Source organism: Falco biarmicus, chromosome 2 (assembly GCF_023638135.1).
Source record: "Falco biarmicus isolate bFalBia1 chromosome 2, bFalBia1.pri, whole genome shotgun sequence".
In the NCBI taxonomy this organism is placed as follows: Eukaryota; Metazoa; Chordata; class Aves; order Falconiformes; family Falconidae; genus Falco; species Falco biarmicus.
Window position 1 is genome coordinate 37701964 of NC_079289.1, and position 27718 is coordinate 37729681.

General features: G+C 36.0%; 1 protein-coding gene across 1 annotated transcript in view; it reads right to left on the minus strand.

Moving 5' to 3' along the window:
- DIAPH3 (diaphanous related formin 3) overlaps positions 1-27718 on the minus strand; it is a 245857-nt gene that overhangs the window by 104818 nt on the left and 113321 nt on the right. The window contains exons 21-22 of the mRNA XM_056328634.1: positions 25307-25408; positions 4784-5023 (exon numbers count right to left, since the gene is read on the minus strand). Of these exons, the coding sequence (XP_056184609.1) occupies positions 4784-5023; positions 25307-25408 (342 nt within the window). The remainder of the gene's footprint in view (positions 1-4783; positions 5024-25306; positions 25409-27718) is intronic.

Here is a 27718-nt window from a genome sequence, read left to right on the forward strand (position 1 = left end):
AAATCCCACAAAAATCAGAGTTAAATCAGCAAAAACTAACAATAGTGATGCACATATCCACTCCATTTTATGATTTCCTTATGGGTGAACCTAATTCTAGCCGAATAGTATTTATGTAGTGGAAGCTACAATCTCAACCTTCACAAATTCTTGTTGCTATCAGTTCTCAATAAGGCAAACAAATTCATAGGCTTCATTGCTTAAAAAGTTCAAAAATTCTTAAGCATAACCTTTTCTTTCTACATCCTTTATCCATATACAATTATTTTAAGCCCAGCCATTTTAAAACTTGCAGCTCCTTGTGTGAAAACACAACTGACAACTGGCAAACAGTCACTTACAGGTTTTTGGTTGTAGCTCCCTGTTTGAGCCAGTCTTTTAAATCATTGGAGAGATTTTCAGAAATGCAGACTATCATATGAAAGTGTTTCTTCACTACTTAAAATCTATTTTTGCATAAAACAATTTAACAGGAAAAGTACACATGTCCTTACGCAGATACAAAGTATGCACACATACTAAAGGGCTGCCACAATTGCACACAAAGTTCTACATCTGAGTTTGGTATTGGTGTTTTCTGTTTGGGGTTGGGGTTTTTTTGGGTTTGTTTGTTTGTTTGTTTGTTTTTTTTGGGGGGGGGGGGCAAGGGCAGGGCTGGGGCAGGCCAGGAGACTTTAAGGTGGTATTACAACTAGCACTATAGTACACAAGCAGAAGAATCATGTTAGTTTGTCTCAGCTTTAAGATGTATTTTTTCATGGTAACCAAACTAAAGTGATCAGCAATGCTCAATGGTATAAGAGTAACTACAGCAAGAAGGCAGAAAGGACAAAATGCCTCCCTTTCCAAAGAACATTCAAAAGCAGACACAGAGCTATATGGGGATTACTTCTGAATAAGGAACCAGGAGCAAAATCAATCCCAATTTAAATACATGTACACATTTTTTTTTCTGTAGATATATTACCAGTTTTCCCATGGTTGCAAATTTCTTATAAAGAGATCTTTTTCACACTTCTTGTGCTCCTCAATATCCTCAGAGATCACTTAAAGGGCATTTAATTGATCTGATTTAAAAAACAAATTAGAGTACATTGTTTGCTTTTTCCACACTGTATGTAAATTAAAATGGAGAATTCTGTATGGTGGTTATCACTGAGGTTGGCATTTCATACTTCACTGTAAAAAATCAGTGATTATTTTCGAAGATCAAAATTATACTATCTTAGTAAATATGATGAGATATCCTCTTCCAGAATGCTTATCTTTTCCTTCAGATGAGTGGCTTAATAATAATGTAAGACGTAATTTTAAAAATAAAGATAAAATAAAACACATATATATCAAAACCAAAAAGTATATTCTAGGGTCACTACTGTATGCAGTGTTATAAAAAAGTTAATTCTACTATACTGGGAATCTTAGTGAGGAATGTCTTAATAATTGAAACATCACACATTTTCTATGTGACACTGCTTAGAATATATGTAGTTAACAAAAGTTAGTCTTAAAAGTAAACCAGTGTTATAAACATGCATATCATTTTAATGTATTGGTATTTAATAAATAATTATTAGCATACCGTATCTCTCTTCTGAGAATATGGACACATGTTCTTTGAGGGAGAGCTACTACAGTTCAATTCTACATTATGCAGGGAGAAGGCAAGGTATGGAATTGTATCCTGCAAACTGGATAGTCCATATAGTTCCCTATGCATAGCTGGGCACCAATGAACAAGAACAGACAAATTGTATATTCCAAAAATATTGCAGAAACCAAGATCTTTGAAGGACAAAAGCCACTGCAAATTTCTCAATTTCTCGGAACCCCTGCTGAAAACTGCTGTGCAAGACAACCAAGCAGTCTGCAATTTGCAGCTTTCTAGTTTGGGGCCTTGAAGGAATATTGGTTTGGGTGGGGTTTTTTTCCTGGTTTAATACTAATATTTTTAATAGTTGAACCAGTTTATTATTCTCAGAACAGAGGACATTAAGCATTAACCAAGACACTACAGATAGTTAGGAAAATCCCCAAAATTAACACATACATAATTTTACCTCTGTGTTTCCAGACAAAGTGATCTGTCTGTGTAAGACACAATTTCATAACCAGTGAAGGCTTGGCACTCACGGACTTCCTAAATGAGGCCACAATTGGATGAGGTAAATTAGGAACTGGTGACTAGTACCATGATACACACAGGATAGTAAATGCAGAATCCCAGTGATTCTCTCTGAAAAACTGTCAACTTTCAAAAGAACAAGTAGTTGACTGTACGTTGCACTTGTCCTGGGATATCTAGTAGCAGAGATGTGAAATTTTAGTCTCTAAGGTGGTCATAGTTGCTCTGTCTCCTAGCAAATCTATAATAGTTGTTATTTCTTTCCTAATCATAGAATGGTTTGACTCGGAAAGGACCTTTAAGTCCAATGCTCCTGCCATGGCCATGGACATAACACACTCATATTCAAGAACCATCAAGGTTGCGTTATCTTCCCCCTAGCACCCTGGTCTGTTTTTTTCAAACTAGCATGAAGTGATGCCAAATCAAACATATACAAAAACTTTGTCATTGGAACTTCATTTTTCACTTGCACATTTCTTACGTAAATGAAACATATTGAGTACTACGATGTATGTTTATGCATAAATTAATAAAATCCTGGAAGAAGTAAACCAGTATCACCACTTCTAAATATATAACATGATACAATGCCAAAATTATACTGTACTAAGCATTTTGATAATAGGGAGCAAACTACCTCTTTTATAGGTTTTTGTCTACTTCACCTATAGACTACTGGTAGTGATCAGCAACTCTCTTGAGCAAAAGGTTGGACTAGAAGCCTACTGACATCCTTTACCATCTGAATTATTTCATGATTCAAAAAAACATGCACACACTTCCCAACTAGTTAACTAAGTACTCCATTCAAAATATAACTTATTTTAGCTCTTAATCTGGCCTGATGGAGACTATTTGGAAATTAATAGTATACCTGGATTTCAAAAGCTTTCCACAATCTTCTTCACTATCGAGTTCTTAACTATCTTTACAGTCAGAAAGCTTTCTTAATTTTTAAGCAAACTTCATTTGTTACCAGCAAAGCAAATTATTTAATCTCCTACCTTAACTACATAGAAAAGAAATGTTCAAATGCCTTCTTTATCATAAATTAATAATAAAAGGACACTGTTACATCCTCCTCATGTTCCTCTTCTTTCTTTTCTAAAATAAACACACCCAAATGCTTTTTTCTCACTTTAGAAGTGTTAAATGCTGCTATCATCTGTATTCTCACCAGTCAGTCTATATATTTTCTGCAGTAATTCAGGCAAGACTTCACTTAAAACTTATCAGCACCAGGCAAGCAGGAGATAATTACCATCTTTATAACACATAGAAGGACCACTAAAACGAATGCTGTAACCTCCTGTAAAGCTAAATAACCTGTAAGCATGCAAATCTAAGCAACTATGAGATCCTAGATTATCAAATGCATTTCATGCCAGAGCACTGTAGTTAGCCAGGACTTAAAGCCAATTTTCTAGAATATTGCCTAGCCATTCACTCCTTACTGTCATTATCTGCACACATCAGTTCCCTTTCCTATGTATAGTACTTCATGGTATTCTTCAAAATTTTCATCTTCTAGATTTAAATTATTTCTCCAAGACAATTTTTTTAATTTTGATCCATTTCTGCAAAGTGCCTGTAATATTTACCTTAATACTCTTTTCATAAGTATATTTCTTTTTTTGTTGCCTTGTGCCTTAAAAATACAGAGAATATAACCAGACTTAGGACAGATTCTTGTAAAATCATGCATAAGTAAATGCACCCAGCTGGAGAGAGAACCTTCAGTAATTTCCTTCTGAATATGTTTTTCAAGAAATGATATTTTTAACTCAATAATTTAGTCTACTCTGTATTTCTCTAGGTGGCTGATGCATGCTTAAATGTTTGCGTTAGACTAGGGAAAGTATGCAACTTATGCTATATGAATTCTTCTGAAACATGGCAGAATAAGGGTGTTTGTTTTAGAGAATGTAGAAATTAACACACCATATTTTCTCTTGTGTAAAAAGATAAAGCAGCTGAGAGAAGACAGAGTACATACAAATTTCCAAGTAATCCCTTTCTCATAAGCACTGTTACATACACGTATACTCTGCAGATTTTGCAGTGATCTCCCACAGGGCACAGGAAAAAAATAACATTTAATAATGAGAAGGCAATTAGCATTAGAAAGGATTATAAATCAACACTCAGAAAAGTATAAGTCTTCTTGTATATACCTTCTATTAAAGTTGGAAATGTAAGGAAAATTATAAGAAACAGGGAACTGATGAAACTGAGCAACAATAAAAGAGAATCAGTTAAGGAGAAAATTGATGTAAAAGAAAAAACATACCTGTATTATAACAGATTAAAATGTGACAGTCTTAGAAATGCTCAGACATCTAAGACTACAATACTACACTATGATCACAGTGATATGGTCTTCCTTAATCCTAATGAGTTTGTCCGGGTTTTTTTATTACTCTTTCAAAATGGAATCTTCCGAAAGTTTAAATGCAAGCCAGTCTCAAGACGACTGTACACAGATTAGTTGTATTGTTCAAAGCATCAACAAATGCTAAGAATTATGAAGAAGGAAAAAAACCCCTCACAAAAAATTAACTGCAGGAAAAACATCAAAACAAGGTATTTAAGTAGCATAATAAAAAGAAACAGAAAAGTGAAGGTAATACTCAACAAGAACATGTCAAAACTCACTTTACATAGGGAGCTGAGATTATATCCAAAGGTCTGTGCATTCCGAGAACCTGCATTCATATAGTTTCCCACTAACAATACTAGTTCCAGCAGCTTGCTAAAGCTTTTACTCTTCTTTATCTCTTCACAGGCAGCACTGACAGCCATGATGTCAGGTTTGATGTTGTTCACCTGTTCCTCAAACTGAAGCTTAAAAAGAATAGCACTGAGCCGTGGCCGTAGTCTCTTCACATTGCTCATCTGATTGAAAAGAAAATAGGAGATTTCCTTTAAAATTCATGGTACACTTTGGCACTGTACAAATGCATACAATCTGAAATGATTTATTGGTGACAGGCTTGAAGAAGCAATATATCCACTATAACTGATAGCAAATGAATGAATGAATGAGTGAGAGACACTTGGGTAAGCAACTGAAATCCCATCTTGTGGTTAATACAAACTGCCCCCATCCTTTCCCAATAACTAGTATGTGTAAGCAATAAAAGATAAAGTGTCATCATATATCACATCTGTCAACTCATATACCAAATCCTATAAAACTAATCCAAGTTTATGACCCAGTAGCTGCAAAGTAATAAAAGTAGTTCACAAATTTTGTATAACTCAGGATGTACCAAAACTAGGCAAATGTCATTTTCTGGTGCAAATATTTAAAAGCTGATTTCAATAAGAGCTTACTGTAAACTTGAAGGAAAATAAGTTTTGAAAAACCTCAACTATGAAACACTTAATATAGCAATATGTTAATATATACCAGTATTCATACCCCACTATAGTCCTGTACAGTAACCTTATACATTTAATTCAGTAAAGCAAAATGCACTGAGGAAAACAGTACCTTCTGTAAATCACATGCAAAAGACTTGGCTTTTTCTCTGATTTACTGGTCAGATATTTTCCACAAAAGTTTCAATCTTCCCAAACAGCTCAGGTCACTGAATTCCCACCCTAGACATACTGCAAGGGTTAAGGTCCCAAAACCAAGGATGTTGTAAGTATTTTAGATACTTAGTTGAGCAAAGGAGACTCTGGATGGTTGTAAGATAAGGGATGGGGGTAACCAGGGGGCACCCAGATAATCTCATAGTAGACAACTCAGTCTTGAGAACAGATACACAGGACAAGAGAATGGCAACAGCATTGAAGGACATGGTCTTCTGGCCCCAGAATTGAGATTGTGCAGGTCAATCAGTTGGTACAGTGAAGACTACAAGACTTCATCTGAAGACTCTGAAGACCCTGTTGACCACCCCAAAACCACCAGGGAAGATGACTGCACATGCAACCCATAGAAGATAACATACCATTTGCATTTTACTTCAGATAAGAAATCTTGAAGTAAAATAAGCAATCCTTTCCACTAACCACACTTTGGTTTTCATCACCAAGCAAAGCATGTAAACAGGATGTCTTTCAGATGAAATTAGGCTGAAAATCAACTCTGTTACTGAGCTTTAGTCCACAAACTGCCTCCAGTTTGGTCCTTAAGTAAAACACTATAAATGTAAGCACTTTGAATGTTGGCTCAGTATCAACTGTAGGCAGATATTCTGTACTCATCATACACTAAATAGCATCTAGCAGTTTGGTAAAATTCTTACTTAAGAACTGGTAAGCAAGGATAATGGGACTTGAATTTAAACAGGGCATTTCACAGTGAAATAGAAATGGAAATACCTAAAATCCACTTAAAATGAATATAGTACTCTTACAACTTAACACCTAATTGAAGAATAAATACCCACATGAATATTAAGGCACAGAACAGAGGCAAGTGTGACAAAACCATTCTTCCAGCTCCATCAGGAAGAACCAACATTAACTCCTTTTCGTGAAACAATTCACTTACTATATTTATATATGTACTACTACTACTCAGCATATTGAGAATAATATTCTTAAGTTTTGTTCTCTGTTCAGCCAGGAAAAATGTGATACTAGACTAGAAAAAACCCACAAAACTCCATTGAAATTATCCACATTTTTAGTTTTTGTCCCTACTCAGGGTGCAATAGAGATGATCAGTAACATTAAACCATGGGAACTAACAAAATAAAGTGCAAGTTGCATTGATTTTAAATGGTACTGCTGTCCCATAGGTGCGTTTATTACTCTGTGTGCAGTGCCAGTTCACACACTGAGTTGAGGTATTCCTATTCCTTTATTCTACTTTGCACAAAGAAGGGAGTTAGGTGGTAACCCACAAATGCCTAGCTCCCTGCTTGTCAAAAGTTTACACTATACATTTCAACAAGCCAAGACATCAGCATTCATTAGTTACAAGTTATATAACTCTTTCATTACTTAGTATTCAGTTTCCTATTTGTTAAGCAATTATCTCACTTCCTGTGTTAATTAGTTCACATGGTCAATTTCCACTTCTTTTTGAGTTGTGTGTAGGGGGGTAGGGATTCATGAACTGGTGGTCAATTGGTCGGTGGTCCTGATCTTCCCCTGACAGAACTACCTTTCCCCTAATTTTGCTGACCTCATTGCTTGTGATGAGCTTCCTATCAGCTCATCTGTCTTGTGGGGGTGCTTCCTTAGTGAAGTTCCTTTCCTAAACAAAAGGATTTGCTGGTGCTTGATGAAGAGTTTAGTAGGACATACAAAAAATGCTTTTAACCTGAATTAACAACTCATTTGTTCCAATTCTCTCAAAATCAAACTACTAACAATATATTAATTTTATTAATCATTTCAAATCGGTATCAAACTCAAGATATTACAGAACCAGCAGATCATGTATCATTTATTGACTCTTGGCTTCTCAGACAGGCAGATTCTTGAAACTGAAATAATCAGGTACTGTAGATTACAAAGATGTGTTACACAATCGTGAGCAAGCATATGTGTATGAAATATGCAAAAGTTTTCATCAGACTAGTTGAACTACAACAAATTAAATAGTTCTGTACATTAATATTAAGGATGGATGCAGAAATATGTAATCTAAAAAATCAGGAACAGAAGCACATGGCAGAAACGCAACAGAAATGCCACTGGGCTTATTTTATTATTGTTTTTAAACACTCTGAAATCCGTAGTTCATGTACAACACATTGTTGGCACTATTTGTTTACCTGTTTGCTAAGTCAGTAATTGAGAAGGGAGATGGAGAGTTCCTTTAGCAATATATGGTTTCCTCTATGACATGTAGTCTACAAATATATTCAAAGGGTAAAATCCATACATCACAAGAGATGCTAAGAATTTGTGTTGTGATGTTGAGAGGCTTATGTTCATGCCCTATATTTTTTTTATACTCAACATATAAGCATGTAAGTCTGTCTATGTCCTTATAGTGGAATCCTGAAAACAGACGATACAAGTAACTAAAAAGGGAAGTTGAAGTAGAAAGCTAAAGAGCGAGTGGACTACACATGTCAGAGAACACAGCCTGTGGGTAACAAATTGTTCTATTTTTCAAGTAACAGTCCACTAGAATATTCTTGCTATGTGCAAGTCCAAATGGGAATTGACAACTTCTCCAGCTATCCACTAGTAGCTCTCACAGTCCTTTATCCAACAGCAAAGAGAGGCTTTTCTCTGAAATACGACATAAGTCAGAAGGCACCTGCAAGACTGTGCCATCTGGTAAATGTGTACTTTCACTGTCTGTTTTGTTGATGCCAAGTAAAGGAACATGTCTCAGAGGTTACACTGACGTATTTTGATCACTGAATGTGATTCATTCTTACCACAAGCTTGTAGAGAAAAAACACTTGCAAGGGTTCCAGTTCCACAGTATACCTTTCCTTAAAGGATCAACAGTGCTGAGGCTGGCTGTCAGACCACCTGAAAGTATTCCCATCCAAAAAGTAAAATAACAGTTACAGCCAAGCCAACTAAAAGAATAAAGTGGAAGGGCATCCCCTGTGGAAAATGTGTGGTTTTCATTATTGCAGCATCAGTGAACTCTACAGAGTGCTTAGTTAAAAGGGTGAATCCTTAACAATTATCTTTAGACTCAGGCACTTGAAAAGCAGAAAAAAAATAATCAAGTAAGGAAGAACTGATTCATTAACAAACCTTTTGCCAAGTTTGAAGCAAAAAGGACCCTGCTCAATCTGAAATGAGCAGTCAGCATGCCCAAATCTTAGTGAAGATCACCAGCAAAACAGAAAGACCAAAGATCATTTCAGTGTATGGGAAGTCAATCCACAATAATGGACTGCTATTTTTGTTGAGATGTTTTTATGGCGATCTGGAAGTAGTACATCTTTCTTCACCTTTGACACTCTTTTTCCCAAATAAATGATAATAAAGTCAAGAACTGCCGACTCAAAATTAAAATCACTTACAAGAAATCAGAAGGGCTTTATATTTACAGTGTGGGTATGTGTGCACACAAACAATTGAACTGATAACTCTTCAGCCTTCCTAGCACTGACAGAGGGCATGTCCTGTATTTTCTCCAGTTTCAATTATAAACACCTTGAATTTGCACCACTGACTAATGCTTGCAAATCCAAGATTTTCCTAAATCATATGCAGGACAGAAGAGAAGGGAGTGAACTGTGACACAGAGACATCACCTATCAGTCACCTCCTAGCTGCACACAGGTAGCTTTCTCTTGTTTTGTGGATGACAGCACACTGATGCACAGTGCAGAAAATCGCTGGCACTCTTTTTGATGGCATTACATTCAACAAATACAGACCAGCAAGACAGTCTGCAGATGTCAGAAATAGGGGCATTGCTTTTGAACACACTAGAAGTCACCCGTCTTAAGAAATACGTCTGAATTGCCAATGGGGCAACACCACAGCTGTCAAAATAAGCTGAGTTTACAGCCTTCATGCTGAAATTCATCAATAGGTACATTGTACCATGAAAAGAACGAGGTGATTTTTTTTTTGTCTTATCCAAAAAATACAATTAGATTCACTGACATCTTGATCAAAATGGAACTCAGAGACAGCTTTTGTCTCTCCAAGTTGAATTTAAGATAATGATATTTTCCTAAAAAGGAATCATCCAAGAGTAAGAGGGTCAGAATTTCCCAAATTCTTCTAGTTTTAGCAGACCTAATGTAAGTCAGAGAAGCTATTTTCATTAAAAGGTGCATATGGAGCAGATGCCACTAGACTTTCCTCATGGGAAATGAAGTCAAGAGTTTAATACACATAAAAATCCTCTGTAAAACCTCTAATTCAGCCAGATAGGAAAAAAAATAAATTATATCATACGTCAAGGGCAGAAGTCATTGAGGAATTCAAAGTAGAATAATATAACATCAAACCAAACGGAGGAAAGTTTCTAAAAGTAAAACAGATCTAGCTGTATTTCAGATGCAAAAATCTGATCAGCTTAGGTCCAAAATAAATGCTTCATCTGTCTGGCTACTACCAGGAATCCAGCTCCTAATGAAAAGCAAGTCTACACTATTATTGTGAGTCTCCCAACATACAGGCCAGGAAGGTACAGAGGATGAAGGTCTGGATGGGAATGTCTGAAAACTGTGACAGCAGGATTAGCACTTTCCATCAGGTTAAACCACCATAACAACTCCAACATAAAAGTGGAATTTGATGCTGTGTAAGTATTTAAGCAATACACAGTGGCAACAGACCACAGTGGCAACTGATTATGATGTCTTTGATGTGACAGATATGACCCATTTCAAAAAAGCTCATGTTTCTAGCACATTCATATTTAGTATAGTCTGAGCCAACAAGGTGTCCAAATTAACTTCGTAAGCAGGAAGGTATGTGTCTATGATGATGACAGTACTGGTAAGGAAAAAGCATTCTACTGCAGATCTTCTGTAGTCCTGTCAATAAAGAATTCAATAATGACCATGGAATTTTTATCCCTACAGTTATTTAGTGTATTTGGAACCATAGATAATCTGTGGCAAAAACAGTCTGACATGAAGTGTCACATAAATGAATACTGTAGCAGACATGGAAGACAGCTTGCGTATCTTGGAGAAAGTTCCCCAGTTCTACAAAATCATCACAGGGAAAGTAAATCCTAACACACCTAGGCTCCATAGGAGCTCTAAATTCTGAAGCTGGAACAGGTGAAATATCCGCATAGTAATTTCAAGCTCCAGGAATCCAAGAGGTACTGACCAGCCTCAAGATTCTTTCAGAACAGCTGCCCTCCATTAGCCAGTCACTTGGATAACTTGCTCTATTTTGGTAGCTAAATTCCAAGAAAACCTTGAAGCTGCTGAGATTCAAAATGGCAGGATTGTGTATTGATCATGGTCCTTCCTCATAACAGAAGTTTTTTTTTTTCTTAAAATGTTCAAACCACAACACGTACATTAGAAGATTCCTTACATTTCTAGTGAAGCAAAAGCATCAAATCAGATTCAGGACAGACTCTTGAGACAATCAGAGGAATCTGCAAAATGAATGGCTGGAAGCAAAAGGTGGAGGACCCTTCAGACAAACAACCTTATTGATCTGAAATTGTAGAGATACTGGCAAGAACTGAAAGAGATGGCCTATGTGTGTGCTAGAAGAAACAACAGCCAAACACTTCCAGCCACCTGAATTAACATCAGACAACAGTAAGACTTTTTTTTTTTTTTTAACCTATTCTTAAGATTAGCTACCTGAAATAGTTTTTCCAAAACTGAACAGGCGTAAGAGTGTGACCTACTGGTACTGAAACTTTACAGGAACATTGCTTCATGGTTCAGCATCACAATCTTTCAGTGACACAGAGGAAGTAACATAATCCAATCCAATGGCAACTGCAAGCACTAAGCTCAGTGCAGATGATGATGGTGACTTTCAGAAGGTATTTCTGGAGCCTGGTTCTCCATCCTATCCAGGTTCAAGATTTGAAAAACACCAACATTACAGGAGTTAAGGATGTTTTCCCTCTAAACAATATAAGTAACTTGACTACAATTTGTCATAAAGATTTTTTTACTTTCACAGATGCCATATAACAGACAGTTAATCTTTGGCAACAGTCCTGGAAAGGCTGGAATTACTGATAGAAAACACTGACAAGGCAGAGCAGCAGATACACATGACTTTTAGAAGACAACAGAAGAAGGTAAGGTTTACAGACAGAAATTAACACGATCAAAATATCACACATCACAGATACTCCTCACCGCTTCAGGATTTCAAACAAACTGAAATGTCCCCAGGTATGGCTGTGCCAAGCATAAAGTATTGGGAAAGGCAGAGTACCCCCTATGCAGATACACCAGTAGTATGATATTTTCCAGGCAACAGTGAAGATCATTAATACATTCTCAGTTATCCTCAATGAGGACATACAGGTGAAACCATCAGCTGAATATGGAATTGATCATTTTAAGTGTCTGCTGAATTATTTAAGACAAACCAGCCTTCATCAGGCCTCACTCTAATCTTCAGTTTACTCTAGTGAAATCTTTTCCTTTGGTACGAACTCATTAAAAACACATCCATCAACGAACAAGCTGTGAAGCCACATGAGTATTGCTTGCCGAATTCTATTTGGGTTAGCTATCAGTGTATTTCACAAGGTCTGGGCATTAATTATTTCTGAAACAATATTTCAAAATTCCCTCATTTTTATCTTTGAGTAAATAAAAGTGATCAAGGAAAAATCTGTTTCTTTTTTTCCCCATTCCCACACAATATGGGAAAGTATTTCCAAACATCTCAAGATTTAAAAGAAGAAATGAAGCAGAAACTATCACACACGGCTCTTGAGACACTCTTCTCAGGTGTGAGACTGTACAGGTGCCTTACCCAAGGTCAAATGTCCACCAATAGCACCCTGACAAGTATTAGCAACTTTTCACATCAGAAGTGTTTACAAGAACACCAAAACTATTATTTTTTAAATGGAATTACATTTATGGATTTAAATCCATATTAATAGATTAAGTATGTCCAGGATTATTATACACCGCTAAAGATTACAGACACTGCTAAGCCTACATGTTTACTACTGGATTCAGCTCCCTCCATGCAGCATAACCAAACCAAAACTACTTTTGGGAACAGTTCCTGGTGCAACAGGCAATTATCATAGGTTGGCATGGATAGGCCTGAAACCTTAACGTCGTTGTGTGGGCAAGAGAGTGGAGAGACGTGTGGAGAGAGGTGGATGTGTGCTGCTGGGGAGTTAATGGGGAACTGTAGTTATAGACCATACTTAGCTGGAGCACCAATAAAGCCTAACCTATCATAACAGCATCCAACTCTCTAAAGAATCAATTATATTTTCAGTATTCTGACACTCATCTATATATACTGCATCCCAAAATAACTTAGGGAAGGTGAGGGCAAAGAGCTGGAGCCACAGGATATGGGACCAAACATGACCATGCACCTCTGTGCCTCCAAAATAGCCCTGAGATGTCAGGTCCAAGAGGTGCTGAGATGCCTGCTAGATACCAGTTCTGAACAGCTGGAACATGCTTGTACCTAGCTTCCCTATAATGTGCTTGCTGATCCATCTTCCCCATGATGAAAAGGGGACGATGTGCTTTGTAACCATTATAACTTGTCTTAATAAGCCTATCTGCCTCTGCCTTATTCTTGAGTCCTCAACTATATGATTGGATGCACAGTTCATGAGATCTCTTGCTATGTCCAAAACCATGGCCAGAAATTGTTTAGGAAAGTGCAATTCTGCACAGGCCAATAGCATACCAAAAGCCCTTTTTGCTCTGGCTACATCATTAGGTTGATGTGATTCCTTCCTGCTGTATCGTTCTTTAACAGAAACAGTAAGGTTAGTACAAATAGAAACATACGCATGTATGCAGCAGAAAACACAGCAGCACAAGGGTCAATAGAATGAGCTGTATTTCTTCATAGGACACCATTCCCAGCAAATTGCAGTGGCAAGTTGAATATGAGCCAACAGTGTGCCCTGGCAGCCAAAAGGGCTAACTGTGTCCTGCAGCACATCAAGCACAGCATAGCTCGCTGGTTGAGGGAGCTGGCTGTCCCGCTCTGCACTATGATGGTGCAGCCCCACCTTAAGTACTGTGTGCAGTTTTGGGCACCTCAATGTAAGAAGTACATCAAACTTCTCAGAGTGTGTCCAGAGGAGACACTAAGATGGTGAAAGGTCTTGTTGGCAAGACTCCTGAGGAGTGGATGAGATCACTTGGTTTCTTAGCTTGGAGAAGGCTGAGGAGTGACCTTATTGCAGTTGACAACTTCCTCAAGGAGGGTAGCTATAGAACACAAGGAAATGGAATGAAGCTGCACCAAGGGAGTTCAAACTGGACATTAGGAAAAGATTCTTCACTGAGAGGGTGGTTGGTCACTGGAACATGTTCCTCAGGGAAGTGGACATGGTACCATGTCTGTCAGAGTTCAAAGAGCATCCGGGCAATGCTCTTAGTCATATAATCCAGTGTCAGGTAGTCTTGTGAGGAACAGGGAGTTTGACTTGTTGAACCTTATGGGTCCCTTCTAACTCAAGATACCCTATGATTATTCATTTACTTATTAGCCCACCAGCAAACTGTAAGTATGTATTTCAAACATAGATTCCAAACAAGGGAAAGAGAACACTAGGTGGCAACCTGGCCAAGGTTTACAAGAAGCTGAAGATGGGAGATTCTGAGAAAAGACAACCTCATAGCAACTGATGACTTCTGATCATTTGTAAGATCTGTCCAAAAAAGCATGCTGTCACCAATCAAGAACAACGACAGAGACATAATAAGTTGTTCAGAGTCACTTGTCCTCTGTGATCCTGGCCAGAATGCTTGGACATGCATATGGTGGTGCTCTGAAGAATGTGGGTATGATATCACAAGTTAATTAAATCTATAAGGTACCAAGCAGGTAAAAATCAATTTATATCAAGATTTTGTACATAAAAAAACCCTTTTCCTTCTCCATAAAATCTCAAAGAGATTTTTTTCTATGGCTCATTTTCCCATGCAAACCTGAAACTTCAAAGCTTTAGTTACTGTAAACTTCTCTCTTGCATTTATCCTTCAACTTAGAAGAAAGTTCAGAAAGTTTATTTCAAACAAGCAAGCAATAAGATGTCCTTATCAGTTGCTTCATGACGCTTACAATTTTAGTATCTCAGAAAAAATCCCCAGGCTCAGATCTAATTAATACAGATGAACAGTAAGATAATCTTTAGCGCTTGAATTCAAAAAGCACTGAACAAATGTTGAATCACATATGTATTATAGCTTTATTAAAAATAATTATAATGAACTCTTTAGTAGTCTCTCAAATAAATATATATTATTTCTTTTCTCACACTATATATCTTTAAAGGTCCTAACCTTGCTTGCTTGAAATTAATACCAATGTAATATAGGATCACATTTTTTATTATGATTTGAGCAAGTGATTGCCGTTCTCTTTGTTCTTATTTTCAAAAAGTCCTACACAACTGTTAACAATAACTCAGAAGAGCATTTAACTTAGACTTCCTATTTACACAATAATCTGTTGTCAAAAAAGGTTTGTAAGAGTTCTTTTGGAAAAGCTACTCTACAAGTCATGTTTACCAATAAATCTCCTACATATCCGTATTTTTCTTCTATTTTGTCATCCGCAAGTTATTTTCCTGTGAAGATGAACTGTACCTCCATGGTCTAAATCCCTTTATTTTACCTGCTTTTTACTCTTGAGATCACCCATGGTGGTGTTTTCCTTTTAATTTTCTCTCAAGAGAATATCTAAATGAGCATTATTTTTTTCTGAAGTTACCAGCACCTTCACTTGGCAGTCAGATGGGAGCTTCAGAAGGCCTAAGCAAGAGAGAAGAAAAACTGAGCTGTCCCCAGGTGTGTCAACAGTGGACTCAAGACAGAGCACCGCCCATGCCTGGACTCCAAAGGAAAAAACATACCCTAATGGAGTAGAACTGAAGGAACGTTAGATGGTTTAGCTCACATAGCCAGAGAAAGGCCCTGTTGCTCCTGGAAAGCCACACAATACCTGACAGCTGTACTAAAACAGGAAAAAAACAAACATTATCTAAGCAACCAGCCTCACAGCTAAAACAGCTATGCATGCATATTGGTTTCTGTCTCAGCTGTAACTGGACACACGATGCATGGTCATCAATGTTGAAGACAGACATAATCTTATGCTACCCAGACAAAACCATTAAAGTCAAAAGGAAGCTGAAACTCTAGATGATCAAGCAACAGCTAGAACAGCACACAATATAATTGTGTGCAAGTAAATAAGAGAAATCCTTCAACTTCTGGCAGGGAATTGTCCAGTATTTCTTGGAACTATGAGCAAAAACAGAAACAGTGAAGCTGTCAGGGCTTCAGTAAAAGGACACAGCAACAGGACTAATAAATACATTCAAGGCTAGTAGGCCTCCGTCTTTGGAAGAAGCAATTGAGAATTCCAGACACAGACAGGACCACTCCTTTGTACAATGCACTTCTGAAGGAGCCCAGCCTTTAAGAATTCCACACAATTAAGGTAAGGAACTTTTACCAGCTAGAGAGTAAAGGTGAGAAGAAAATTGAAATACAAAAAATGATGAAGATAGAAGGACAAAAACCAGCAAAGAGCTCATAATCAACACTGGAATACAAGAAAACGATAAACTATAATTGCTGTAACAGGGATAAAGATAAGTAAGAATATAGCTACACTTATATTTGGATAAGAGTCATGGGATATATTGATACAGCAGAGTGAATGTCTAAATGACAGGTGAGATGTATTCTAAAGAGTATGCAACGGACCAAGTTTTGAAGTAAAATCAGAGAAAAAGAAGTTACTGCAAGCATGAATGGAGATAAGAGTACATGGAAAAGTGTTTCTATCTGTCAAAAAAACTGAGATAAAGATAAGTATTTTGCAAAGACAGACAAACTAAATGCCAAACTGTTTGCATTAGAGAAAAAAAAAGATTTAAAAATTGTAAATCGAGCTGACAACAAAATCTGGGATCATCAGAAAGTAAGAGAAAAGCAACTGTTACATGAATCAATGGACATAAGAGTCAAATATTAGGTGTTTCAGACACAAATACTGCAGATGGTTGAAGCATGAGACTTGTCCTACAGAAAATTTCCTCCTCAATTTTTGTCATACAAACAAAGGAATTACCTTATGCTGCTCTAATAGGGCAGGAAATTCTTTATACGAATGCCCAATCTTCTTTTACAAACCTTTTGCAAAAAAAAAAGATACGTAGCATAGTTCAGCACAAAAAGTGCAGTTAAATAAATACTAGTTTTGTAGCTAACATACAGTTGCCCAGGCCTGATTTAGAAACGTCAAACAAAAAATGCGAGGTTAAAAAAAGGCTTTATTTGTAACAATGATTTCCAGAGTCCAGTCATTTACTTCAGAAATCTCATTTGTTATTTAGCAAAAATACCTTCTTAAACTGGGATAAATCATGATTTTGTTATTACTTCTCATTTTACTTCTAAAAAAAATCTAAACTGTTGGCTTGGCATCCCAACATTTATTTCTAATGTATTATTTCTGTGATTAAAATTCTTCTTTCACTAGAATACTCAAAAAACTTAGAAGATACATGATGTGAGTTTAATTACCACATTCTTACAATATTCAAAAGCTTGCTAGTGGTTTCCAGTTCACTCCTGGACTATGAATACAAAGAAAAGGAAGAATCACAGACAAATTCAAAAAGGAATGCAATGGTTCTCCAGTGTTTTGTCATCTTGTTTGTGTAGTAGAAAGACACTTAATCAGTATACCTCAAGAACTCAGCTATTTCTTTGCCCAGTAAATTTTAGCAAAATAGTTCAGTGTTTCAGTACCTTTATCATCTCTTATGCAAAAGACTCTAAGAAATAGGCTATATTGTATACCCCAGGTATAATGAAAACTTCTAGGGCTGGGTAAGACTACATAAGAACAAAAGACTTTGGAGAAAGATGTCTGAAATGCAAAGCATCATTGTTGATGGCAAATACATTGGGTTTTGTTTCAGACGAAAGCCAATTATATACCTGTACTCAGAAGCAAGGCTTGAACAGTGGTATGGCAATAGCTCGTCAACGAAAATCCATTAAACAGAAAACTACATTTAAAGTATCAGTCACAATTAATAAATCTAACTAGTAACTATTACATCAACTTCACTGAAAACAAATGAGATTCAAGGAGTAGATAATTTAGTAATGTCAATATTGTTTATTTGATACAATGACAGAGGCTACAATCCAAAATTAAAAAATAATATTCTGTAAACCAATAGGTTTTTTCTCAGTAGAAAAAAAAAAATACCTGCAAAACAAATCAACACTGTTCTATGCTTTAAATCCTCAAGTGACATAATACTTATACTGCCAATTGGAGAAAGCACGAGGACAAAAAAAAAATTAAAACCACCAAAAAATCCAATCTTCAAACAACAGTCACCTACCAGGATAACCACTTAGCCGAAAGCCCATTCATCTCGGATGGGTCTGACATTGCAAGCAGGCTGTCATATGACTACTCATTTCTAAACACAAAGATAATCTTCCCCAATAATAAATTTTATAGAATATATCATCCAGTATCAGTCATAATCAATGAAACCTCCAAGAAAATATGGTTAGATTCCTTTAGGAGGAAGTTTTTAGCACTAAGTAAAACCAAGTACAAAACCAGACGTACAGTAAAACAAAATGCAATTGTATATTTAAATTTGAACAAGTACAAGCATACTTCATCTAGAATCTGAGCAACAACACACCACATTCAAAACAACATCAACTTAAGATAACACTATGAAGCTAAGTTAAAGTGCTTAGTAAGATGAACAGATTTAAATAGCTTTCATAAAATAGCTCCTGGATGTGTGCAAGCATAAAAAAAACCCCAGTAACATCAAACACCAAACTCCACAGTAACAGGTGATAATATCTGTGTTCTGAGACAACAGCCTGGACTAAGTTAAAGAAAAAATGTCCAGGAAAATAAAGTAGCTTATCTGAAGAAAACCTAAAGTCTGGAAGAGAAGATAAGGTTAATAAAGGATTTATTTTATACTTACTGCTGAATGAACAGAAAACATGAAAGTGCAAAATAATGTAAAAAGAAGAGAATAATTGCAGAAATCACAGAAGGAACCTATAGAGTCACTACAAAATAAAATTAAAAAAAATAATAATAAAAAAAAGCACCACCACAAGCCACACTCATGAAGGAAACCTGAACTGTTTAGAGTCATGACCTCAATGTCTTTAGGCCAACAATAAAAGTTTATTAACTTTAGTTGAAGTAAAACATACAATACTGTAACAGTCTCAGGATGCCAGTATCTCGGTACATGTCTAGCTGTTTCTTCCTGAGTACCAAATCTTGAATTTGAATTCTAAGCCAGAAAGATAAAGGAAGGTTTCCACTACAAAATTTTTCATTATCACACAAGGACTAATAAACCATTTATTCACCACTTAGACTCTTCCTTGGGAGACAAATAGTTTAGTCATTCCATTAATCACAATTTTAGGGGAACGTTAATCATAGGATCTCTGAATGCTCTGAAATACTTTAACAACACAACACTACTCACCTAAAAGATAAGCTTGAAAGTCTTGTATTGTGTGTTTAAGTTTGATTCTCCTAATTTGAAAAGCATAGCAAAAAATGAAGCATAAACCAGTATTTTTAAGCAAAAAAACAACCAAAACTAAAACCAGCTGTACTGAGAAGATTCCTATCTGAGCCAATAGGAGTTCTCAAAGAAATGAGTTCTCAGCCTGCTCCCCAGCCAGAATAAAACCAAATATAGAAGAGCTTGAACAAGACTGAAGAACTTTGATGAAAAGCAAAAGCATACAATATTCAAAAAGTAAAAAAGACCAACTTTTTCAAAACTCCCCCCAAGAGAAATGGAGAATGTTTCCTGTTAAAAAGTGATTGTAGCTTGTTCTCTGAAGTCATCTCTACTAGAAGCATACAAGGAGTGACAATAAAAGAATTGCACCTAATGACAGGATTTGGGGGTTTTTTGTGTATTTTTGGTTGAGGTGGGGGTGGGGGTGGTTTGTTTGTTTTTTGTATGGTTTGTTTGGGGTTTTTTAAATGCTTTGCATGGAAAACTAGGGAAAACACACACCTGCACTGTTCAGTGGGAACCTGGTTGTTCCTTCAGGGAAGAAACTCCACCAACTCTTGAGATACAAGAACTCATTATTTAATGCAATGTTTTACTGAGTTATCACACTGCCTAAATTTTTAAGAAAAAATTATCAAATCAGTTGGGCCATGTCCAGAAAACTTGACCTATAGTGCTACTGGTCTAACTCTTCTCATCACACTGACAGTCCCATCTAACTGAATAAGTTTGTCTGAAAGAAATAACTAACAGTTAAAAATGTCTACCAATAATGTTGCATCTTGTCAGTCAATACAAGTCAATCAATGTCTTACACTAGATAATTTTACATTTATTTAAATACTACCAAATTTCAAAACACACAGCAAATGGACAGTGGACTAAAATTGATTACTTAAGATGTAAGAAAATCTTGAATTAACTTGCAGGGGTGCTTTAAAATATAACCTCATTTACAAAGTAACCCATAGGTAGTGCTGAAATGGGAATAATTAAAGGAGTAATGTGACTGAACTGAGTATCACAAATGTGTGTAACTATGTTCAGAAATTTTATTACTCATAACAACACATGTAGCAGAAAAGAGTTAGACCACAGAATGTTGGCTGGTTATTAAGCAAACCTCTTTTTGCTTGCCAACTAAAGTACCTTTTTAGACAAAACTGATCAGGATAGCCAATTCTATAGTTGTAAAATAGTGAGAATACTGTTCGCATAGACAATAATATGGTATTAAAAATACTGCTAATAAATGCTCAAATACTACAGGAGTCTTTCTGAAAGAATTAAAACTAGAGATTATTCTTTAAAATTAAAAATAACACCTGTTACAATGGTTTAATGACAGCAAAAATTAAACATTTTTTTTCCCCATAAGGCAAGTTTCTTTCCAAAAGACATCTCATATTTAGTATTAGGGCTCCTATCAATTGGAAAATTGACACACTAAATTACAAATTTATTACTGTTGTTAGTATGCCAAATTGTATTAAGTCTGGCATTGTTAAAGAGCAAAAACCAGATTTGTCAGCTGAGTGAAGTTCAAATACAAAATAAAAGTAGTAAAGCAAGCTTTAGCTTATGTGGAATTCATTTTTAAATACCTCTTTTTGAATCAATGTTTTTTCTTGATAATAAAGTAGAAAATATGCTTGCTACTTAACTCTGTATTTTACAAATTCAATTAAAATGCATAACCCTGCATGTAATTGTCCTGTATAAGTATTTTCCCAATGAAACAGTTACATACATATTACTGTTAGAAGAATTTGGCATGGTCAGATAGGTGTCTACTCCTCAGCCAGTCCAGTTTATGGTCAAATTTACTCATGTGAATCCATCTTTACTGGCATTTTGCGGCAATTTGTTGGACTCAAATGAAGCTGCTGAGTTTAGACATGTTTATCTCTGTCGTCCTGGCAGACAGAGTTTGAAACAAGGTTATCAGGGACAAGCATTGTATTTAGCCTACTTTATTCAGAACAGCGCACTTGAAGTTTTCTCAGTAAGACTGATACATACAAATCTCTCTACATCAGCAATCTACTCTTTCAGTTATCTAATATTAAATTTTCTGGAAAACCATGAACTTTTAATATTAGTGCAGCATTTATAAAGCTAAATTCCAGAACAGACACTTTTTTTTTTTTTTTAAAAAAAAAAAAACCTAATGCTTGTTTTTTACATAAAACTTAAATATAAAACCCCAAAATATTTACATGGAGGGTCCAGTTCTGACAAGCACAGAAAGACTTGCCATCTGTGGCACCAAATACCACAGGAAACAAAAACAGAAAATAGAACTCGACAAAGTCTTTGTAAAATATTTCATTACTATCTTTCTCCTCTTATCCCGTGTTATCTATTTCACAGCATTATCTAAATGTCTGAGTCAGTCAGATTTATATTAAAAGACTATGGTAGAGGCAGAAATGGAAGAGATTGCTTTATTTGCTTTTTTATACTCACTCTTCCTAACCGATCTTTATCCCCCCTTCCTTTTGTCCTTCATCAACTCTTCTCCAAACATTTTAACTTCTAGATCAAATGAGCCAGGAACTCTACCAACAGCTTTTATTCATTACACAAGGAAATTTCATTCCTAAGGCACCACCAATCTCATATACTGATTGAGATATGGGCCTATGAAGAAATATATTCTTAGGAAATGTATGTATTACAATGTATTAATTACATTTTGAACATGCAAGACTCCAGACTAAACCTAGTATGCCTGATTACTAATTTCATCAGACTTTTTAATGGCATTTAAGATGAAGACTTACTTTGAGAACAAGGAAGGAGTTTGTAGAAACTAACATAGCTGTTTCACCCTACAGGTTTTGAAGAAATTTGTGGAGGGAAGATGAAAGTGAGACTATCTCTTCTATCAGATAAGAGGCGTTCTATACCATAGATGTGGCTATATTTTCCAAGCATTCCCAGTTAATGTCTGCTGTACATCAGCTGCAGTAGTAGTTCATGTTCAAGAATGAGAAATAATATGCAAGTGAGAAAACAAAAACATTCAAAGCCCAGAACCATGGAAAATCTCAAGAGAATTGGACAAGTCAGAAGGTACAATTTAAGTTAATGTAAATTATCTTTTTAAATTATTACAGTGATTCTTTTGGAGTTTAGATTTTTGTTGTTGTGGTGGTGGTTTCTGGTTCTGCTTCTTTATTAACAGACATTAATATATTGATGCATCTTAACTTTATGTTGATTAGCACAACTGAGTAAATAAACGTAGGAACTCTCACTTATGAAATTACAGATTTAAACCAAAATTTCCACCTGGAGAACAGTTTCCAACATAATAATCATTATCACAGCCTCTTACCAATTCTTACTACCAAAAAGTTAAATACAGTTGGACATGGTAGATTGAACTGCTAACCTGTTTCTCTCTTTCTAAAGCTCTGCAATATAAACTACACTGGAAATAAACCTAAAACTTGCCAGTGTGAAACCTACCTTTGTGAAATTACTTCTATTTGCTGAATTGAGGAAACACATACATCAAAACAAGTGAAAAGGTAATAATTTCTCTCATTTTAGACATTTGTTGTTCTTTGCAAGCAACAGAAGTTCTGAAAGCATTAGTTTCACATCTCATAAAACAACAAATATTCTGATTAGATTTTTTTTGTTGACGGAGAATACTTCTAAGGATTTTATTCAATAACGTTTTCAGAGTGGTGATAATTTAATCATATAAAGTAAGGTTAAGATCAGGATGAACTATAAATAGATCCCTTGAATATGTGATATAATCTCAACAAGAAATTAAAACGAAAATATTTCATTACCTTTTGTAACTAAGACATTTGGACCAAGAGAAATTGATAATTTGGCTTTAATCAGAAAACTATATATGAAAACTTTGGAAAATAAATAAAAGTGTTAAAAACCGTGGTGGTGTTCCTAATTTTTTTCTGGCTTCCAAACTGTAGCTAGAAGACTCCCAAAAACATAGAAATCAACATTACATTATATATACAATATCTGTCATTCTTGTTAAGATGGATGGAAAATGAACAGGGTCCACATCTTTCAGCAAAAGCATCACTTCAGAACTAGCCTTGGTTTACAAGTACCTATATTCAAAGACAACTGCCTATGTCACATCTGTAACCAGCACCAATTCAATGCATTGGTGCTTCAAAACGAGACCAACCTTCTGCAGGGGGATCTGGACAGGCTGCATTGATGGGCCGAGGCCAGCTGTATGAGGTTCAGCATAGAGAAGTGCCAGGTCCTGCACATGGGTCACAACAACCCCATGCAATGCTACAGGCTTGGGGTGGAGTGGTTGGAAAGCTGCCTGGCAGAAGAAAAGGACCAGGGGGTCTTGGTTGACAGCTGGCTGAACATTAGCCAGCAGTGCACTGAGGTGGCCAAACAGCAACCTGGCTTGTATCTGAAACAGCATGGCCAGCAGGACAAGGGAAGCAATTGTGCCTCTGGACTCGCCACTGGTGAGGCCGCACCACGAATACTGTGCTCAGCTTTGAGCCCCTCACTTCAAGAGGGATGCAGAGGTGCTGGAGCATGTCCAGAGAAGGGCAGTGAAGGATCTAGCACACAAGTCTTATGAAGAGCAGCTGAGGGAACTGGGGTTGTTTAGCCTGGACAACAAGAGACTCAGGGGTGACCTTAGTGCTCTCTAAAACTACCTAAAAGGAAGTTGTAAGTAGATGGGGTCTCTTCTCACATATAACAAGTGATAGGACAAGAGTAAATGGCCTCAAGTTGCACCAGGGGAGGTTTAGATTGGATATTAGGAAAAACTTCTTCACTGAAAGGGTGATCAAGCATTGGAACAGGCAATCCGGGAAGGTGATGGAATCACCGTTCCTGGATGTATTAAAAAAACACCTACCTGCGGTGCTTAGCGACATGGTTTAGTGACAGACTTAGCAGTCCTGGGTTAATGGTTGGACTTGATCTCAAAGGTCATTTCCAACCCAAATGATTCTACGATTCTTAAGTTGATTCATAATAGTGATTGCTGCTCTTATATCCCATACATGCACTCCAGCTTTTCCAGTAGTTAAGTACAGCTATTTGATACCCACACAGGTAATTACCAACAGCAAGTGCCTACTGTTACAAAGACACAATACTCCCTCTCCTGAAGCCCACAGATAACTAAAAGATTTATTCTCTCCCAGGTAAATCCTCCAAGATGAAGCTAAGAATGACCATCTTAGCTTGAAATGCTAGGAGTGGATGAGAAAGAAATCAAAGACTTTATATAGATATATGCACTCAAGAAATAGCCTTATTCTGTGTTTGGATTAAATAATTAAAAATTATTAATTATGAGCTATATAGAAATCATTTCCAAACTGTATTTCCACAAAAAGCGTCAACTGCCAACACTGAACTAGCAGCATTTTCTTTTCTCTCTTCCAGTCTTCCTTTGTTAATTCAACCTGGGAGATATTATAAATGCATTTTCCTTCTGGGAATGGAAAAAAAGATTACAAGTACCTTTGACAAAACGTACTATAAAAACATAGGAGGAATGAGACAGAATATGTTAACATGATGATAACTACAGTATTTTCTTCTAATATACATGGAGAATAGAAAGAAAAACATTAGTGTAGTAAACATCACTGAAAAGTTAAGACTTATTAATGCAAACAAAAGTAAAGCCAAACTATTTTAGTTGTGGAAATTCAAAAATAGCTCTGTGTCTCCCAGTGAAACTTTGCCACAGAAAATACTACTGATTTTTTTTTTTTTTTTTCTTACAAAAAACTAAATTACTTCTTTGGAGAAAGAGAATCCCAAATAATTCCAACAATCATATTCCAACAATCAGGCTTTCCACATCCATGGATATGTCAACTAAAAGTCAACTAAAAGGCAGCACTTGTACTCTTCTGCCAGTCTGGAACCTCCTCACATCTTTGAAGGAGCAGCTGGTATTGTTTCTTTAATATTATATCACAACTGTATTTCAGGAATGGACAATAAAAAAGTGATAACAAAACAGAACTCACCACAACTCCAAACTGCTCCGGCTCAGACAAATTATTATACTCGCTCTTGAACTTGGACAATGCATTCAATTGTTCATGTCCAGGAAGATGTTTTATCAAATTCTATCAAGAAAAATAAAATAGATTAAAAAAAGCTCAGATTCTATGTTGCTTGTATTATTGTAGCCAAATGGTATTACATATACATCATTACCATATACTCCGAAGACAACACTCCTCCCTGAAGACAGAATGTAAATGGGCAACACACAAATTAACATAACTGAGAGCGTAAAAAGTGAGTCCATACTGCTAGCAAGCATATTTTGCTGATTCCACAAACATTTCTGTAGTCTTCTTTTAAACATTATTTTTAAAGAAGGAATATGCTTGATAGGAACTATGCAAACAGAACACCAAGAAGCAAATAGAACAAGTATTTCAAGTGTAACATATCCATCTATAGGATGGCAAGAATTATTAGTGCTAGACAAAAAGTATTTTGAAAATTGATAATTTATTTTCTAGTATTTCAAAACAACAGCTTTAACCCATTACACACTACTTAGCCTGAAAACTTGCCAGAAGTAGGAATTCAGAGGTGGGACTCAGCTTCAGCTGAATTCAGGAGTCCAGGGGGAGCCTGAACATTTACACAAGTGAATGTCTTGTGAACATAGGTAAGGGAATCTAAACATGCTACTTCCATCTGATCAGCTGAAGAATCCTCAGACTCCCTGGAGGTTCCTGAACACTTCAACACCTATGTTTATGTATAGACACTTAAATTTAGGCCCCTAATTCCCACTGTAATTACAATCAGCTAGGTTGCCTAAAAATGGCTATTCTGAGGTTCTAGAAGTAGAGAGCTTCTCAAATATTTAATTATGGTATATAATTTGAGTCAGTAGCTCAGTTCTGTCCCTTCCCAAGACAACTACTATAACTACTAGATAATAGTTGGGGTCCCCCTAGCCTGCTTTCTTTCTCAGATTATGACTTGTGTTCCTGGTTACTCAGTAGCTAAGCCTCCATCATAGTAAAGGGAACGAGAGAGTGTGTTCTTTCTTAAAACACTCCCTGGTCTACTGGGAAGATCACTTTTCTCAACTGAAATAGAGATTCAATACTTCTGTCAATGAGTAAGATCTAGCAAACACAGCTATCTCACCACCTAGTACAATATTTCAAGAAATTATCAGAAAGATTAACTCCATCACTTCCCCATTACTTGATGGAAATGGCAGAGATCGACAATTAAGGCAAAATCTGTTTTATTATTCTTCAAATAAATAGCTTTAGTGATATACAATCCACAAAAAAGAATTTACTTATGGTAGCAAACAGGATCTCCATCTGAAAGTCTTAAAAAAACCTTGATTTTAACCACAAAAGTTCCTAATTTCCTCTTCTACAGGAAATTCAGCCAGTTAGGACATACTGATTTTCCCTCCAGGGCCAGAGAGATGAAAAGTCATAGCCACACTTTGCTTAACATACTTCCCTAACTTAAGAAGAAAGAGTTGAACTCCAACTAGTACCCCAAAAATATCCTTAAACTGGTGGTCAATCCAGTGGCTATACTATCTTCAGAAGCTCTATTAGCTAATTCAAAGCTAACTCCATGTGTTTATTGAAGTTGCAATAGCACCCTTGGATTGCAGTATAGATATTCCTCTTGTTACAGAGTTAAAATACTAGAGTTGTAACTAAAGAACAGATGTATCCAAAGTGTTAAAGTTTTTAAAAGCAGCTTGAATGTTTTGTTTTAATACTACTACTTTTAATTTTTTATAACTCAAGTCTTTTAGCTGTTTTAACAATTGTCATTTTATGATAGTTTAGCATTTATCAAACCTTTTCTTTCTAGAGGATAAAAAGACCTAGACAATCCTTTATCACTGTTTTGTTTTAGTGCAAAACTAGCTACTATTTTAAGAACTGAAACCCTACTTTGATTCTCAGGACTATGACAAGTCATTTGTTTTACAGTATTTTGTCATATGCAAAGGATCAAGTAGTTTATCACAAAAGTTACGTCAGGCAATAAGAAAAGATAGACTTATGAGCAAAAGTCTAAATAAACCAAAAAAAGAGTAAGTTATAGCTAAAGAGTAGACTGCTTCAATACAGTGTCTGTGCTCTGATAAGGATTTTGGTAGGGAAATAGGAGAACTATTAAAAATGTGCGAATGATGATGCTTAAAAAAAAATAAACATAAATTTTATGGAGCTTCATTTGGACATGGCCAGACTGACTTTCAACATGAAAGATTTATTACAGTAGTCATATATATCCTTAACTTAATTACATTTGGAAAATATTTTTGTAAAAAAGATTACATTTGTTAATTATGAATGAAGATGTCCAGCACTAAATCAGTAACATTGAGCAAAAATGAAAGGGTACAAAGCATAAAAAGATATATTTTA